Source organism: Mangifera indica, chromosome 1, assembly GCF_011075055.1.
Source record: "Mangifera indica cultivar Alphonso chromosome 1, CATAS_Mindica_2.1, whole genome shotgun sequence".
NCBI lineage: Eukaryota > Viridiplantae > Streptophyta > Magnoliopsida > Sapindales > Anacardiaceae > Mangifera > Mangifera indica.
In genome coordinates this window covers 18579614-18599548 of record NC_058137.1, presented here as the reverse complement: position 1 = coordinate 18599548, position 19935 = coordinate 18579614, and the positions used below count along the sequence as shown (strand labels likewise).

General features: G+C 32.1%; 1 protein-coding gene across 9 annotated transcripts; it reads right to left on the bottom strand.

Moving 5' to 3' along the window:
- Positions 1-13061: 13061 nt before the first annotated feature.
- LOC123226443 lies at positions 13062-18804 on the bottom strand. Of its 9 annotated transcripts, none has more exons than XM_044650998.1 (8): positions 18381-18804; positions 18208-18314; positions 17290-18107; positions 16794-16926; positions 15088-15513; positions 15017-15057; positions 14802-14896; positions 13062-14026 (listed from the first exon to the last, which is right to left on the bottom strand). In XM_044650998.1, exons 1-8 carry the CDS (start codon positions 18787-18789, stop codon positions 13983-13985), a joined length of 2073 nt encoding a protein of 690 aa, XP_044506933.1. In that variant the 5' UTR covers positions 18790-18804; the 3' UTR covers positions 13062-13982. The 9 variants fall into 9 exon arrangements, 8 of the variants coding, with proteins under 8 accessions (XP_044506933.1, XP_044506942.1, XP_044506925.1 ...); XR_006504327.1 differs by having other exon boundaries at positions 13062-13699; positions 13796-14026; positions 15017-15513; XM_044651007.1 differs by having other exon boundaries at positions 13062-14046; positions 15017-15513.
- Positions 18805-19935: the final 1131 nt, after the last annotated feature.

Below are 19935 nucleotides of genomic sequence, written 5' to 3'. Positions count from 1 at the left end.
TCAATAAAGGACCCTCATCTCTTGTAAAATTAGATTGCACCAAAAAAATCCAAAAATTATGAGTCATTTCCCTACAATCAGCCTACAAACTACATTTCACTAGTTGTTGTCATATTTGTTCCATGTTCTTCATCGTAACAAGGATGACACATGAAAACACATAATCTCTTTATAACTCATTGATAGGTCTCCAATTACCAAGACTTATCAAATAAGGGGCAAGATGGGAATTTCCTCTCTAGTAGCTAAGATAACAATAATAGAAGATAAGCATAATCAAGATAATGCAAAGGAGCTGGGTGAAACACATCAAGATAAAGATAACTCAAAGAAGGCAGAGAAGACACATCCAACAAGCCTTCTCGGCTATAAAATAAGGCAATGCAGTGAAGATAGATCATCAAGGAAATACACAGGTTATTAGGTGGGGACTTGGGGGCTTAGGCCTAGAGACCTTTGGTGCTGTGCATTGCAACTCCTAGGTATTAGTTTTGTCATTAGTTATTCAAAAAAATAAGTGTACTCCAGAAACTCTTTGCAGTCAATAAAACAACCTTATTCATTCAATTCAATTCACTCCACTACATCCCAATTATTCTCAATTCCATTAAAATTACAGACACAAGACATATACAATATATATTCATCTTTATTTGCAGGTTGGCTAAGGCAGAGGTGAAGATCAAACAAGAGCAGTCCCTGCGGCAACATCATCCCAGGTGAGGTACGCATCACTCAGCAATCTAAGTGATAAAAACTTATCAAGATTACCCCATTATTATTATTAACATAACTACATTATGTTCTCTAAGCTAGCTGATACATCAAGTTTCTCTTCAATAATACAAATTTTCACTTGGATGGTACAAAATAAACTAAACACAGTTCTTATATCACTATCTATATCTTGGATGAAGCCAACTTTCCACTAGGAAACTATGAATTTCCTCTACGATAATAATCCAACTCATTGTAGAATTTTTCTCCAAATGCATGTACCATATCTCAATAACAATGCTCTAACGAAGAGCAGAAGTTTAAAAATTTCAGAGAAGAACATCAGTCACTGATCACCCAAATGCAACTTTAGATCCTAGACTATCTCAACCTTAATATCTAGTCAGTTTAACATTTATCCAAGTTTTTAGAGTTTTGATTCTTCTCCATCCTCGGAGAAACGAGTTGCAGTATCCTGTGTACTCCCCAGCTACACGGTTAACTCTCTGGGGAGGCCAAGAGTGTACAGTCAACTAAATTTTAATTTTTGGCAAGTGACAAATATGACAGCCTCAAATTCAAGGAAAATCAAGTAAACTAAACTAGCATTCATTATCACGGTAAAATAGTGAACCAATGGAAAAAAAATAAATGATAGCTTATAATTCATCTTAGTTTAAAGTCAAGCTTCAAGATGCTTCAAGATGAACATCAAATTGGATTGATATTTCCCCACCAGTTTTACATGATAAAATGACGAAGTTAGTAAATCAGTTGAGAACTAAATCTTTAAGAAATCGGTTCCTTGCTGCAGTTAAATTCTGAGAAGCAACTCATTAAACTAATGAGTAAGGAGCCTGCAGTACATGCATAAGATAACCCAGCTGTTATGACAACAAACTGTTGACCAAGTAAGTCAGCTGTCAAACATAAGCGTGTCTTAGAATCTTATTGCTAATCCTCAATATCTACAAAACTATGGTAGCAATTCAATATACTATCAAAAACCTTCACACATTTGGTTCTCACCTTTGTTGAAATCTGAAAGCAATCTATGCAGCTCACTCTACATGTGTTGAAACCAAATGGTTGTTACATCAATCATCTGTTGATGCTAATGGGAGTATCTGAAGAAGAGAAGTAGAAATGGCCAAATGTGCACTCCACCATCGAGAAATAAGCATAGACATTGCACGTGATTCATCTATAGTCACGACAGGAACAGAAGCCCTTTTCAAAATGATGACATTTCCTTCATCTCTGGCAGTATCCAAGTATGACAACTCTCTCATGGAAAGCTACCTAATGAGATAATGCAAAGACTTCTTATTTCTGTCCTCATCCAAGTCTTGCATGAATCTTGGGACCAATCCCAGCATGAAAGTATTCATCTTTCCATCAACAGAAAATTGCCACATCATTTTTAATCTCTTCTTTCTCATTTTGGCCTGCATTTTCTATAGCCAGCCCATCATTCTACTTTTAATTCTTACAAAAACTGCTAAAGCCTCATCTAGTTGCCCATTTTGAGAGAAACCAACAATCAAAGAAGTAAAAGAAAACATCTCCAGAATATTTGTCAACCACATCCCTCAATTGACAAAAACTTCACGTACACATCAAATAAAGCACTACCAACAAGCACATTACATCCACCCAAAAACCCCGCTCACTTAAAATTTGAATATGTGTGTATATATATATATATCCCAAAACGTGTACTTTGATTAGGAAAAAAGTTGAAAATCCTCCCAAGATCACCAATTTTATATAACTGATCGCTAAAGCAAGTGGGCATCATAGTCATAGAATTCGAAGAAACCATGTATCGCTCAGGCATTTCATCAAACAGTGTCCCAACATTCATAATGCCATCGTTTATAGAGTTGTTAAAGATTAGGGGAGGGTTGGAAATACAGATTTTGCTTACTGCTATGGAGTTGTACTAAACATGCATGGCTGTACTTTTTAAAATTGCTAGAGAAGTTGACGACTGTGCCAAAGTTTTTCTGGGAAATTAATCCAATTTTAAGAATTAATAAAAAGAGAAATTAAATTAAATACCACACCATATCCTTGACAAAATAAAAATATCCTCTTTTTCCATTTTCTTAATAAAAATATCCACTTTTTCAGAGTCTTAATCAAAAATATCTTGAAATTTTTTTAAAATACTAAAAGTATTTTTTACCATTTCTATATAAACTCTCGTTAGGGCTGGATTCAAGCCGAGCCAACTTAAGCTCAAGCTCGAACGAGCCCGAAACGAGTTGGGCTTGGCCGAGCTCAATCGAACTCGAGCTGACTCGATAGATTTTTTTTTAAAATTTTTTATACAAAACGATATCGTTTTGATCAATATATATTAAAAACGATATTGTTTTGATAACGAAAAACGAGTCAAGGAGCTCGAGCCCCCCATATATGAACCGAGCTAGCTACGAGCTGAGCTCGATTCAGCTCGAATCCAGCCCTAACTCTCGTTCTTGTATCTTTGTCACATTATTCAAATTTTTACTCCCACTTTTTTGTTTACTCAATATTTGATATTACGGATTCGAAAAAAAGAAAAAAATTCGTATTTTTGAATATGAATAAAAAAAAATTACTTCATGAGAACAAGATAGTAATACGAATGTTAACTCAAAATTTAATTTTATTTGTTAAATCAAATTTATATATTATATAAGGAGACATTTTGATATTTGATAATGTATGAGAGTCATATAATATCCAACTTTTACTGTAATTATTATTATATTGCTATTATATTTGCAAAAAAATAAGAATGTTATTGATTTAAATAAATTTAAGATATTGAAGGAGTAAAATTTGATAGAATATATTACACATTAATGAGATAGTGTACTTTAAATATTAAGAAGAATAAGACAAATTTGGATTTTGAGATAACATAAATAAATTAAGAACATTGATATGGAGCAAATTTTGGCATAATGTAATTTGAATATTAAGAAGGATAAGACAAATTTGGATTTTGAGAGAATCTAAATAAATTAAGTATATTGAAATGGGGCAAATTTTGGCATAGTGTAATTTGAATATTAAGAAGGATAAGACAAATTTAGATTTTGAGAGAACCTAAATAAATTAAGAATATTGATATAGAGCTCAAAAAGTCAAGTTTTCCCCCTCCCTCAAGTTCTCCTAGGGCACTCCTCAGGGTTACTGTTTAAAATATCTCTTCCCCTGGGGTTTCCCCTATTATCTCTTGAGTTCTTACTATTTCAAAAATTACATTTTCCCCTTCTCATGTGGCATTGTTCCAACTAGAGGGAGATTTTATTTACCCTAGGGAATCCTAGAGTCCCCCGGGCGGATCTTTGAACAAGTTAAGCCATTTTTCGACCAAAAATTGTTATTTCAACTTCTAATTTCAACAAAAATCGAATCTACACATTTTATAACATAATAGCCCTCAAAAAATTTAATCAAAACAATCAAGAATCAACACATTTTATGTATTGTTCAAAACCAAAATTCTAAACATTCAATGTTCAAAATTTTCATCAAATCGAAATAATCCTAATAATAAAATGATTCAAACAATAGTAAAGATGTTGTATTGCCATTTTTGTAGCTGAGAAACACAAAAAATGTCAAAAGATTTTCAAAGAAGTCGAACGGCTGCTGAACCTATGGAAGCCTTGGGTTTTCCTTTGATTTCAACAATGAATTCGGGAGAAAAATGGATAAGAAAATGAAATTTTTTTTGTTTAAATACAAGAACATTTTAGTTATTTTAGAAAAATAAGGCACTTCTGCTTAATCTTTAACTTTTAGAGCAATTTCGCTTAGACCCCTAATGTTTAGATTAATTAATTTAGTTTCCCTAATGAAAAAATATAACTAAGCTCCCAAGTTCATACCAATATAACCATCAAATTTGGGTTAGACAAATATGCTCTTATATGTAAAGTGGATTTTACCTATTCTCTCACATTTTCACAATTTCTATTTGACATTCTCATTCGTTGTTAGGAAAATTCCAACCAACAACCATTGAAATTCCCATCTTCAAAATTTTCATTTGATATCCCTACATAAAATTCATTCTATCGGCTTTCCTCTTCATCGTAATTTTGTCATTATTTCCTGAGATTTAACTTGATATTCAAACGATATTATGAGAAAAAAACAATTAAGGTTTGCAGTTTTCATACTTAAATTGTATAAATTTGATAATTAAAGAATTTTGGTTTGGGGAGTTGGTGTTGTTAGGTAATTGTCAATATTTCATATACAAGAAAATAATAGTTAAAGGGATATTGTAGTGTTATTGTAATTTTTTAGAAACAAGGTGTATTTATACAAAATCTACATTAAATCTCAGGGTTAAACATGATAATGAGTAGTGTCGAATTGAGTTAGTTGCAGCATGACCCATCGAGCCTACAGGTCATGCTGGGCCCAACACCTGCAGAGTTACAACCCTTTGTGTCAAGCTGGCTCGCAAATAAAACAAGACCCATGACACAACCTTGTATTTATAAGGTCGTGTTGTATTGAGCTATTAATAGACCGACTTTTTTAATTATATTGATTTTAAAAAAATAATGATTAAATTTTACTGATATAAATTTTCTTTCAAATTAATACAATTGAAGATCGTAAATTGTAAGTCGATCTTCCAAGTTACATTTTGTTTATATTTTTAAATGATGTAAAATCATTTTCTATTAGTAATTGTCATATCTAATTTAAAAAAAAAAATCTTTATTTTATCAATCATTGCGATGGACTTGATTTCTCTAATTACGTCTTTTTAGCTTACCTAATGCTTGAGTCAAAACAATTATCGTTCATACGCTCTGCCAACAAGGAGAACTAAGTAACTCGTATGCATAGTTGTCTAATAGTGTTTATCGCATTTTTCCTATATTTGCTACTACTACAATTGTTTTAATGTCTATTACCAACTTAATTTTCATTGTGTTTTTCCAATGTTGTTAATTATTATTTTTCTTTCAAATGTTTTAATAATGGAAAAACTTAATATATTTTAAACAAAAAAGATGTTCAAACGATACAAATGACTTCACTTTTATAGACTCAATTAACCAAAATTGGGTACAATGTAAACACTACAACAAAGACCTTGTAGAATGTCTCTTTTACAGTGTTTGCATTACACTATTTTTGGTCAATCAAGTCTACAAAGTGAAGTTGTCATAATCGTTTGTAGACCTTTTTCATTTAAAATATTTTAAGTTTTTTCATTATCAATATTCTAAAGAAAAATAATAATTAACAAAATTTGGAAAAACCTAATAAAAACTAAATTGTTAATAAACATTAAAAGAATGGTGGCAGTAGTAGATACAACAAAAAAAACGAGTGACATTATTTGAAAACCATGGATGTGAGTTTATTGGTTCTTCTTGTAAGTGGAGCATATAATCAACACTAGCTTGGCTCAAGCATCAGATAAGTCAAGAAGACGTAGTTAGAATAAGTAAGTCCATTATGACATCATTGATGAAATAAAAAATTTCCTTTATTTGGATATGACAATTAGTAATAGAAAATTATTTTACATTATTTGAAAATATAAATAAAATGTGATTTAGATGATCAACTTGCAATTTAAGATTATCGATTGTATTAATTTAAAAGGAAATTTATATTTGTAAATTTTAATAATTATTTTTTCAAATTTATTTTAATAGTTTGAAAAAAAATAAATATAGAAATTGAATGAAGAAAATTTAAAGAGAAATTGAAATTGAAATATTGAATGAAGAAAATGTAAAAATGGATTGAAATAAGAGAATGTAGAGAGAGATTGAGAAATTAGGTTTGGATTTGTGTGGTTAGAGAGTGTGGGAGAGGGTTTATATTAAAAAATAATAAAATAAAATGAAAAATAAAAAATTTTAAACCCATCAATTACTGGACAGGGCCAATAACCGTTGGGCTACTATAGTATAGGCTACAATGCCTACAAGTTTAAAAAAAAAGATTTATTTTTAAAAGCACGACTGCAATGTCAAGTCAACCAACAAGCCTGAAGGCCAGGGTCATGGCACAACCCAACTAGCCCACAGTTCAGGCACTACCCCGTTACAATAAAAGGTCATGCTCTTTTAGGTCTTGCCATAGCAAAGGGGTTTTGGCATGCTTGACCCCTTTGTTGTGTTTATCTCAAGTAAATTCAACTTTTCTAGTTTTTTAGGGATATGTTATTTTCTTTTTAAAATGATTCTTGATTTTGTTAATTTTTAACAAAAATTAAGCAATGATTTGGGATATTCAAATTGTATAACATAACATTAGGATGAAAGAGAAAAGTCCATACTTTGGTAAGGCAACTTGATGAAGTAATTGAGAAGTACCTCACCACTTTGAAGTTCATGTCACTTTGAAAGGGTAGAAGGACACATTTGATCAAATTCCAATGAGGTTGAGTGATCATCAAAAGAGGTTAGTTTAGTGGACTTGTTTTTGGGCATTTCTCAATGTTGATATATTGAGATTCAACAATATATAGACCAACTCAATACTTTTATGAGAGATCAAAAGGGGAGAGTCATTTGAGGTGTTTTGGTTTAAGGTAAATAGTGTTGACATATCTTTTAGGTGATTTGAGTTCTTTATAGTGATAAGGTTAAGGTTCAGTCACCACACCAACATAGGAAAGTATATTTTGTCCTTAGTGTGATAAAGAATACAAAAAGTGTCTTTTGCAAATAAGATATTAGCTACACATATGATGACTAGATTAGAGTATATGAAGCTACCACTAGGGTGGACAACGATGAAGATGTAGTGAAGGTGGTCATGTTGTATTGTCTGCATGATGTTGATTACCTTCCTAGATTCAACAAATACCTATTGGGTATAAGAATTTAGGAGTTTATTGTTACTTTAATGATGAAGGTGATGTTGTTGTTAGTAGATTATATTTAGTTTGGAGAAATTTTGAAAGGAAAATTTAAGAAGCCATGAACATATATATATATATATATATATGGGGTCTAGTAATGACTCTTAACATTGGATATGATCCTACAAAACTAGACATATTATATTGTTTCAACTTAAACTGAAATTGTGATCATTCAAGATTGGACATCTATAATCAAAAAGTTATGTTTAAAACATAATTTTTGGCTCAAAAAATCATGACTCTTGGTGTTGGTTCTATAAATTGAGATTTGAATCAGATTTTTTAATTAATTTTAATTTCTCCATACAATCCTACTTTCTCTTTAGTTCAACATCATCATATCAAAATTATTCATTCTTGTGTTTTTTTGGGATAGTATTTAGTAGTGTTGGCTATTATTCTAGGGGTTTTGTTATATCTTGGAAGTGATTTGTCATATCGCTGCAACGCCATATAATTAGTAAGGGCAAATATCACTTTAAAGGAAGTGATCTACACACCTCAAAGCCTTCTAACATTTAATTATTCAAACACATTTCTCTAACAACTTTAAGGTGATATTTTGCTTTGATAGCCTCAAAAAAATCAAATTTTGCTTGCAACAAATTCCTTAAGCTAGAACTCTACAAGTTGGAGCGTTTTGATGACACAAACTTCACTCGTTTGGAAGATTAAATTATCTTTCTCCTCACTTAATTAAGTGTCTACTATTTGTTGGACTTGAATTTGATAGATTTGTCTTCACCAAGTGATGAAGATAATGATGAGACAAGGGTTACTCACAAACAAAGAGAAGAAGATGAGGTTCGTTGCAGGGGGTAGATCTTACACTCTCTCTTGGATCGTTTATGTGATCTTTACAAGCCAATTCAATCTTCAAAGGAAATTTGGAGTGCACTTGAAGTGAAATACACTTTTGAAAAACAAGATACTGACAAATTTACTTGCATGAAATATCTTAAATTTGAAATGGTTGGCAATAAATCTGTCATGAATGAAGTAGATGAGTTATAATTCTTGGTTTCAAAATTAAAAGATTTAAAAGTAGAAGTTTCTAAACCATTGCAAGTTGTTGTTATGATTGCAAAATTACCATAAACTTGGAATGGTTATAGAAAGAAATTAATGCATAATACTAAGGAATTATCTCTAGATCAACTTTTAAAACATAATAGAATTTAAGAGGAGTCAAAAAATCGTGACAAAAAACTTTACTTCAAAGTTTGGTTCTAATGTATATTATATTGATTCTAGAGTAAATGACAACACCAATGATAATATTGCTGGAAAAAGTAGTCATAAGAGAAAGTTTAACTCTACCAATAACTTTTCCAACAACAAAAAGAAAAATTGATATTTTTGTGGTAAACAAGGGCATTTTAAGAAAATTGCAAGTTCAGAAAAAGGCTTAAAATTGAAGAACATACTACTAACAACAAAACCAATAGGGTCGAAAAAAATATGAAATTGTGGTCATGGTTACTGAATTACACATGACCACATCATCAAAATCGAATGATTGGTGGTATGACTCTGGTGTAACAATTCATGTATGCAATGACAAAAATCAATTTAAGAATTATGAAGTTGCAACCAATTATGAAAATGTACTAACAGAGAATCATGATACTGCAAAGATGCATGAAAAAATAATGGTTGAATTTAACTTTACATCTGACAAGAAATATCTCAACTTACAGTTTCAAATAAAAGATTTAGGTGAGGTAGATACAATCTTAGCTATTAAAGTTAAAAAACATAATCGGGGTTATGTTTTGTGTTAATCTCATTACACTGAAAAAATAATTACAAAGTTTAATCATTTGAGTTTTAAAAAAGCTAACACTTCACTAGAGCAAGTACTTAGACTAATAAAGTACTTAGAAAAGGAGATTAAGTAACAATTACTCTTAATGAAGCAAAAGTTGTTTAAGAAAACAAAGAGTTTTTATAACAAACTACAAGAGTTTCACCTAAGTGAACATAGAGAGTGGTGTTGTTTTTAACAAAAGTTAGAATAATTTTTCTAAATGTTCATGGGTATAGGATTGTAGCACAAGCACATATGATGATGTTAAACTGTCGATAACACATTATGAATAAAAAGGAGGTTCATATGTGTGATATTTCCGATTTTTATACTATAAAATCTTAGTTTAAAGCAAATATTAACACTAATAGAAAGTTTAATTGTAAAAAGACTTTCTTTATGCATAAATCTATATGTGTTGATGTTGGTTAACAAATACAACCTAAGTGGGGGAATGTTAGTAGGTTGTATTTAGTATTTAGTTTGAAGAAAAATTTTGGAAGGAAAATTTAAGAAGCCAATATATATATATATATATATATATATATATATATATATATATATATATAGAGAGAGAGAGAGAGAGAGAGAGAGAGAGAGAGAGAGAGAGAGAGAGAGAGAGAGTCTAGCAATGACTCTTGACACTGAACATGATTTTACAAAATTAGATATAACTTTTGCTCTCAAAAGTTACGTTGCTTCAACTTAAACTAAAAGTTGTGATCATTCAAGATTTGACATATCTAATCAAAAAGTTATACTTAAAACATAACTTTTGGGTAAAAAAATCATGACTTTTGATGTCAACAAACATGTTTCAAGTCTATAAATTGAGGTTTGAATCAGATTTTTTAATTAATTCTAATTTGTCCATACAATTCTACTTTCTCTTTAATTCAACATCATCATATCAAAATTATTCATTCTTGTGTTTTTTGGGAGAGTATTTAGTAATGTTGGTTATTACTCTAAGGGTTTTGTTATATGTTGGAGGTGATTTGTCATAACCTTACAACACTATATAACTAGTAAGGAGAAATATCACCTTAAAGAAAGTGATCTACATACCTTAAAGTCTTCTAATGTTTCTTTGTTCAAGCACATTTCTTCACAGTTTTAAGTGTTCCATATATCCAAACCTACAACCACAAACTTACAAGTTTTAGTGATAATTTATTATCATATTATTATATGAATATACATTATGCGATTACTTGAAATACCATTGGAAACTCTATTAAATTATATGATCTCTTAAGAAGTGCTTCCTAACTTTCTCGTGGTGTGGTCAGTCTTAAAATTTGGTTATAGATTCTTGTTTATTTCTTTTTTGAAATACATGGGTATGTCGAATTCAATTATCTTGACTATTTATATTTGGCTGAAAGACTATTTCTCATCCAAGGTTCGTTGAAATAACAAATTTTCACCTTTTAAATTTCACAAAAGTCAAATTTGCATCCACTTGTGCTTCCTAACTTTCTCGTGGTGTGGTCAGTCTTAAAATTTGGTTATAGATTCTTGTTTATTTCTTTTTTGAAATACATGGGTATGTCGAATTCAATTATCTTGACTATTTATATTTGGCTGAAAGACTATTTCTCATCCAAGGTTCGTTGAAATAACAAATTTTCACCTTTTAAATTTCACAAAAGTCAAATTTGCATCCACTTTTGTAAGTAAATTATATTTGGTTTTCTATAAAATGATTGTTTTCCCATTTATTGTAATTATAAAACTGCTAGTAAAACTTTTTATCAATATCAAATTTTCAATATATTCTTACCAATTTAAAAAATTATCATTTAAACTTATTAAAAATATCAAAATTCTAACCAATTATTAAACATTATGTTTTGTTCAATTCATTGGGGATGTAACTATCATTTTTTGAACTATTAAGGGACATACTGAAAATTTTAAAATTTATCCCCATGCTTTTTTCAAATTTCCAAAAACCTTTGAAATATTTTACTAACGCCTACAACATTTTCAAAAAAAAAGGAGAAAAAGAAAAATAAAAATAATAAAGGGGAAAAAGGAAAATGGAAAGAATAAGAGAAAATAGAAAAAAATTATATTAAATGACTTTTTTACTTTTTCACTTAATGAAATTCACAAATAAAAATAGATAATAAGTAAAAATTTGGTTTTCTGAAACTTAACAGATAAAAAGCTATCAATTAAGCAAACCTCCATCAGAAATAGTCACTTGGCCTTTATATTTATTTGAACAGGCTTTTTTCTTTTTATCTATGCAAAAAGTTAATTATTATTCTTAATGCTTTTGAATATTGAGTCAATAGTTTGATTAATTGGCTATCATGGACTCAAATCCAAATAAAAAATAGTTGAAACGAAGGTAGTAACTTAACTTGTGTGGGATAATTAAATATTCATTGATTTTATAAATGGCCAAAAAACTTGTTACCACCCAAGGTATACTAAAATCTCAAAGTTCTACCTCAAGCTTTCAAAAACTCAAACATCTACCCATAAACTAAATTTTATTAAAAATTTTCAGTTAAAGTTAAGGGTAAAACTTTTATTTTTCAAAAAAATTTAAAAATTAAAGTTTTACCTCATTTTTCCCATCAATTTGAAAATATAACAATTTGTCTTCACTCAAAGTTTGAAAAGTGACAATTTTTCCCTTCAGGTCTTTTTCTCCCGTTAGGTAACTGATTTCTTCCCGACCATTGGCCAACCTTTCATCTTCTCCCCAGACTAGTTGCCTCCATCTTCCCTCCTTCAAAGACAAAGACCGTCGTCTCTATCCTAGAAGAAAACAGAACATCTTCATCTCAAACAAAAAAAGAGTATCATCTCTGTCTTAGACAAAGAAAAAAGTCTATCATCTCAGTCTCATACGAAGACCTTTTTATCTTTATCTAAGACGGAGACGTTTTGGTTTCGTTTGAAACAGAGATGACAACCTCTATCTGCAATTAAGGAGGGAACAAGTCTAAATGAGTTTTTTGACCTTGTTAAATATAGGCAAGTAAATCCATAAGTTGGAATATTTCGCTCTTTATCACCTTGTATAAGTCTAAATGAGTTAATGTGAAAAATTACGCTATTGGCACTATATCTCAATTCTAGACTTGAATTCACGTAAACAACAATGTCAGCTAGAAAACCTAGTCGAGAAAATATGTTAATCGCAGGGTTGACAGTAGTAAAAAATGAGTAATATGTGAGGTTTGCAAAAATAAAAAGAGAGAACTTGCAGTTAGTTAGAAAATTAGTCAAACTTGAGTATTTGCAATCCATACAACCAAAAACACTTACATTTTCTTCAGTCCAAACACTATTATGCCTTTACCCTGGTTCGCTTAAAATATTAGGTCAATCTCATATATTTGCATCCTACAGAGACAAAAAAAACTTCTTTTCTCTTCAGTCCCAACAACATTATACAATTTTTTCAGTTCATGTCTGATCTCTACAATCCCAACCACATTATACTTTTTCCTCAGCTCGCGTAATATTTTACGCAAACTAGAGGGAACAAACACAAATCGAAAGTTTTGCGTATTGTTCACAAGTCACATAAACAAAAAAAAAAAATTAAGTCAAACTCATGTATTTGCATTCTACACAACCACAAACACTTAAATTCTCTTCAGTCTCAACAACATTGGGCATTTTCCCCAATTTGGGTATAAATTAAATCAATCTCATGTATTTGCATCTTACACAATCAAACTTATAAAATTGCATTCGATCTTGTTTTTATGAAAATATCTGTATAATGTAACATAAAAACATTGACAATCATCTTTCCCATTCTGCAAATACATGAGCATAAATTGGAGAAGATAGGCAACAAAAATAGTTGGTCAAAGAAGAACAGCTACGAAAACTTTGTTATACACAATTGATTTACCAAGAATAGTTAGACTTTTGTCAGAATCCAGTTAAGAGAGGTTGAAATTGTTTTTTCAAAAGGAGGAAAATTTCAATTCATTCATTAAGGGTGTTGTTATGAATGAATTGAGAAGTGTTGTATACAAAAACAATAATATGCCACAATGTAATTAAACAGTTTTAAATTAAAGATAAAATAACATTCAACCATATAGTGACATGTTATTGTTTGAGCACATGGTTTGATTGTTAATTAATATCTCTTAAAAATAATTATCTTTATATATAATCCATTATTTTTCTCCAAAATGGATCATGTCTCATTTGAACTTAGTATATGGAGTTTGATATCTTCAAATCTTTACTCGGGTTAGTTCCTAGCAATTGCGGACCTGCGTAAGGCCTAAAAGTTTAAAACTTGAAAACAATATCTGGCCCAACTATCAATTATTTATAGTCTGAGTAAACTAATGCTGTAACATTTTTACCTTGCAGCTCAATTTTGTTCCTATCAGCCCCCCAGGTAGGAGACTTATTCATGGAATATGGCGGTGGCTTCAGCATTTCCTGGCAGGTCTTCAACAGGCAATGTAACTGAACTAAACTTTAAAAAGGGGATAAAGCTGGACACACTTCTGGGAGGAGATGAATGTTGCCCAAGATGGAAAAGGAAACCTAAAGATCCTTTACAGCGACACACCGGGCGAACTCATGTAATCCTACCTTAAAAATCACAGTTCTGGATATCAGGAAATCAGCATCTGTTATGTCTGGATAAAGCTATAGAACAGAAGATCCTAGTCCAAGCTAGGACAGAAGTTTTGTTCATCTAACAAGCTGATACACAACAGGAATGTGAAATCAAGATGTTTAGACTACTTTGAAACCAAACTCAGAAACAAGATCAAGTGACTAGGGCAACCGCCCCCAATTCCTTGTATTAAGAACCAAACTTCTAATTTACTAAAGGCATATCAAACCCCTCCCGTTCAACTCTGGCACAACATGAGGGTACTAAACAATGCAAAAGGAAATGAATCATCAAAGTGTTTCCTTATAGTACCGGCCTACATTAACAGTTCCTGTAAAATTGGATGGCCATGCAAAGTTGGACCCATAGAAAGGAAACAATTATAAGACAGAATATTAATGCCCCTCCATGCCACACACTCGGCTTTAAAAAGAGTCTAAATGCAAGACAGCTTACACTAAAAGATGCACCAAGGCTTCCTAATATTGTCAATTGTATAATGCAAGGAATGGTCTCTTGGAGTCTGCTAGCTGAGTCTGCCAGAGGACTTCTTGGAGCATCATCAAACTATACACGAAGTATATATTTAAATTATATATTCTACAAATTCAACATCTTTCTTCCATTAAACTACAAAAGAAGCAAAAAAAAAATTGCAATAAAACTTCATGAGGCCAAACTAGCCTGGGCTGATGCATGCAAATATCTCAAAACTTATTTACTTATAGGGGAAGTCAGCTTACTTTCCTCTGAATCATGCTTTGATGAAGTATCTCCACCCATCAATTCCTGGAATCCCTCAACCTTCACTGGAGGAGCCCTAACAATGCCCATATTCCTGCATGCAGACAACTTGATTCAGAACTCCAATAACTTATCACTTTTAACCAGCTCTATTCAACTTCCTATTTTTTAGCAAAATTGCAAGTAAAATTCAGTATTTCTTTTTATTTCTTACTGTGACTGCATTGTAGGTGTTTGCATTTGAGATGTCTGCACCTGAGGTGCTTGCATTTGAGACATTTGCACCTGAGGTGTCTGGATTTGAGACATCTGCACAGGTGTCTGCATTTGATGCATCTGCACTTGAGGTGCCTGCACTTGAGGAGTCTGCACTTGAGGAATTTGAACAGATGCCAACTGCCTCAACTGATTGCTAGATTTTGAATGGAGATTTGACATTGCATTGAGTTGTTGTTGGCGGATCTGCATTTGAGATTGCCTGGGATTGACTGCAGTTAAGGCATTGGCATCCATTTGCAGTTCCAAAGAGTTCTCCACCTTGGCTTGTACTGGGGCCCGATCCCTATCCATATCCATACTAGGGTGAGGACTGGTTTGTTGGCGTTTACGCATCATCTCATATTGTTGCTGCTGCAGCTGCTGTTGTAAAGCCAAATTTTGAGGTTGAACCATCTGCTGCATTTGCTGATTCATTTGTCGTGGGATCTGATGCTTCAAAATAAAATTTTAAAAGAGGAATTTCCAACGATGCTATATCAAAAATTCAACATTAGTACTTGATAATCTGTGGTGTAAGTTATATATAGACAGGTATTAACTCTCCTCAAAATACACTCTTAAACTCAAACATCAGGAGATCATGATTCATCAACAGTCTCAGGTACAATACCTAAAGATTTCACCAGTCAATGAAAGAAATATAAACATACTGGAGAGCATCAAAAACATCAGGAGCCGGTTTCAGTGTCAATAAAAACAGCTCACTGATAATAATCATAAATCCAGTCACATCAGTTGTGCTCAGAACAGAAAAAGAAAAAAATGCTTCATGCATGTGTAAACTTTCAAAGTGTGTTAGGGTTGGGTGCACTGGACAGTATTAATGGCAAGGAAGACATTGTTTTCTTTTTCACTCATGTTTGGCTTCAATTTTGGTTCAATGCGACTACAGTATAGGCCGCCTTAATTTGAAAATAAAAAATACCTGCAATCCCTGTTGTTGTACTTGGGACTGCGCTATTACAAAGGTTACTTCCATATTTCTTTTAAAGAAAAATCTATTAAATTAATAATCAATATAATATTTAAGAAGTTCGAAGTGGTCAACAGGATCACCAGCTGCAAGTCTGGCATCACTATGGGCAGTTGGGCACCATCAGGTAAATTTCCAAGCAATCTGCCCGAAAGTACAAAAGGGGAAGTCACCAGAGACTACATTTTTCTGGAAAAAGCCTACATAGGTCGGCTGAATTGTTTTCGGCAAAACACCTACCTCCGGCGAATTCCACATTAGCACCGTAGCGCAGAGTGCTCAAAACTTTACCCAAAAGTGTTGCTGAATGCACCACCAGTGACCCCATCAGCCAGTTCTAACTTTTATTTATTTTCAAAATATTTATCTTTATTTATTTAATTTTTAAAATTTTTTTTGAATATTTAAAAAATTAAATTATTAAATTTTTTATTAAAATAATTAATTATACATTTTAATCTGGTGTTGTATCAAACACATGACAATAATAAATTAAATCCAATCCAATTCAAAACGAAAAAATTTAGCTTGATCCAACGAATTGTGCCAAACACCCCTCAATGTCCTCACCTCTTAGGACTGCTGGAGGTGAAGCAACAGATATTGTTACTCTGATATCTCAGGAGTTGAATGGAGGATAATTAGGTTAAAATTAGAACAGCTAGACATGATTCTGCACTTACCAAATAATCCCTTAGTTAAACCCAAATCATGCAAGAAACCACGCAGAAGAACATACCTGCTGCGGCAGTTTAAGGGGACTCTGTTGTTGTGCCTGTGATTGTGGCTGCATGGCATGTACTTGTTGCTGAGTTTGTGGCGCTATATTCCTACTACCTTCTTTAACAAGCTCCGTAAAAACCTCAAAAGTACTAGCAAGTAAAAGAAAAATATGTTACATAACGGACACAGCAGAACAAGCACCACAATATTTAACCAACCCAGCAGAAAATAATGATGCAAAACAAGCCCACACGAAACTGAGAGAAATCTTTTTGGTTGAAAACTATGTCATCTTCTATCAAAGTGATCATAATGAAGACTGTTCATTATTTTCCAAATATTTAGTCATATAACAGTCAAATGACAGTAGCCTATATTAATGTGCGATACATGCAAGTATATTCTTTTACTAAACAGAAGAAACACATATGGATAACACTTCTCTGGAAGGCTAAAAAGCAACAAAGTTTAACCAATACCACAAATTAATATTAAAAGTGCTGCAAACTTACCCATACCCAGCTACTTCAAGAAACATCCTAATTAGTTCAATGGCAGAACAATGCCGTCTGTAACCATCAGACAGAAGTTTCAAAGTGAGGCCTAGTTTATGAATTTGACGTCCAAGCAATTGAGAAAACACTTCCAATGGGACTTCTGTAACACCGTCAAATCCCCACCCATGCAGTAGGCGGGATATTACCTTTTGAGATACCTGTGATGCTCGCTCATCAGAAAGACATTTATTAATCCCTTCCGAAACATTTTTTCCTCGATGAAAATTTCCTCCTTGTTCCATGCCAAGATACTCAGGGCGTATACCAAGCCTCTCAATCATAACAGGACTCCTGGTATTAACCTGAGGCAAGGTATCAAGAATCCCATTCAATTCTACTTTTAGGTTAATCTTCTCTCTATTTATTGCCGGGACTGCAACCTGGGGCACACTATTCATTAAAAATAATGTTTCAGGTAAAAAAACATCTCCATCAACCAAATTATTGAAATCTGAAACAGCATCTGATTGCATGCTGGATGAACTCTCTGAGACAGAATTTCCAGAGCCTGTGCTCTGATTGTCCAGAAATGGCACTCGCCTTCTCTTATGTTTTTCAACAACTCTAAGATAATCAGACATGCCCTCGGCAGTACGCCTATCCAATTCTCGTTGGCCCAGCAGTACCTTATATGGTCTACTGAGTTTATACTTCTCAATAAACTGATCATACCATGTTTCTGGCAATTCGTCACTCCGAATTCTCTGGGGCAACATTTCATACTGGGATTCATCATATCTTGTTCCAGCATTATATGAGGACTTCAACTGACTCTGCAAAGCCAATCAACACAAAACAGTTCCATATGCATAGTTTCAATGAGAACACATTTATTATATAAAAAAATTCAGGAAAATACTTAGGTTATCAAACCTTGGACGGCGCCGTATTTGAGGAACCAACATTGTCTCGCATTTGAACCCCATCTTGCGAATTATTTTCCAAGGTGAAATACAAGTCGTCGCCGTGCAATTGCAAATCTAAACACAAGAAAATTGGTCACAAAAATTGACGACCAAAATAAATAAAGAAACAGAGGGACTCACAGTTTGGATTGAGCTTGGAGATGGAAGCCGAAGAAGGATTATCATTAGGAAGAAACAGAGATATGACGGCTTTGTCGAACAAGAGAGCGCGTGCGCGGAGTTGAAGGTGGATCTGAGACTTAGATTTGGTGTGGTCAGCTCGCATGAAGGACTCCCAAGTGGCCGGCGAAGAAAGGGAGTGAACAAATGAGGAATAATAAGTGTCGCCGAGCCAGGAGCGCCACACGCCGCATGACTCCAACTTGCGAGCCAAATCGTAACCCCGCCCGTCGTCGCCGAGTAAGGCCATGGTGGAGAGTGAGGGGGAATCGATCGAGCATGGAAGTTGAAACTTTAAGAGACGGAGAGGTAAAGCCTTTGTTTTCGGGTCGAGAATATTCCCCTCAACCCGACCCGTTGTTGATTTCATTACCCAGTTAAAGGCACACGCTGTAATTTGAGAAATATTGTGTTTAAACTTCTTTTTAAACCTGCGAAAAAATTGGGAAATTAAATTATATGTTCCATTCTTTCCTAAACCAATTGAAAATATGGGATATTAATTAAATTATTTATATTTTATGGGTTATAAGAAAATTATTCATAATTTTATGGTTTAAACGAAAATATCCAAATTTTGAAAGAGTTAAACAAAATTGTCCTAAATATCCCGAAAATACCAAAATTATCATTCATTTATTCTATATCAATCATAACTCTTTCTTTCCCCTTTAATATATATAATTTTACTCATTATTTGAGAGATTTTTTTAAAAGAGAAAAAAGCTTATAATCATGATTTTGAGCAAGAGAAAAAAAATTTGTAATATCAAGGTATTTATACATACTATAACTTCAATCGTTATTACTTTTATTGATAATATAATTATATGTAGTGTCTTATATAATAACTTAGAATTATGTTTAAAAATTAAAATGACAAAAAAATATAGGGCGTATTTTATTATTACAATAGTAAGAGATGAAATGATATTTTACCATGAAGGGTGTTAAAGATATCAGATAATATTTGAAGGTAAAATGATATTTGATAATATAAGGGTAAAGTGACATTTTATGAAATTAGTATCAAATTATTCAGAGTACATTAACAGTTACAATGTATAGTATCAAATTATGGAATAAATATAATCGTGCAATAGAAATAAAATCATGAAACTTGAACTTATTTAAATAGTATTTTTGATCATGTTATTTAGGTTGATTCTATTTGTACACTTTCATATGTTATTTTCAAAAAAATTTAGTTATTGATATTGGTCATTCTAGGATTGATCTAAATGATGAATATGTTTCAATTAGATACGAGGGAGATGGATAGAAAGAGGTGATAATGTAATAAAATATGTTGGAGATAATAAAAAATTAATTAAAATTTCAGAGCACACAATATTTGAAAAATTAATTCAAATGGTGAGTGAAAAGTGTAACATAGATCGAAAGGTAAACAATATTAAGATAAACATGAGATCAAGACATCTCAACGATGATATCCCTGTTGAAATTGCAAATGATGAAGATGTTGAGGTTCTTAATTATCTATCTAACTTTTTTA

What these genes read in the sequence shown, in the direction of transcription:
- LOC123226443 (XM_044650965.1), bottom strand. Translation starts at nt 18,789, where the DNA reads ATGAAATCAACAACGGGTCGGGTTGAGGGGAATATTCTCGACCCGAAA. An exon ending in CAAATACGGCGCCGTCCAAG is followed by an intron (nt 18,108 to 18,207) that starts GTTTGATAACCT and finishes TTGGCTTTGCAG; the next exon opens with AGTCAGTTGAAGTCCTCATA. An exon ending in AAAGCATGATTCAGAGGAAA is followed by an intron (nt 14,027 to 14,801) that starts GTAAGCTGACTT and finishes TTTTTAAGGTAG; the next exon opens with GATTACATGAGTTCGCCCGG.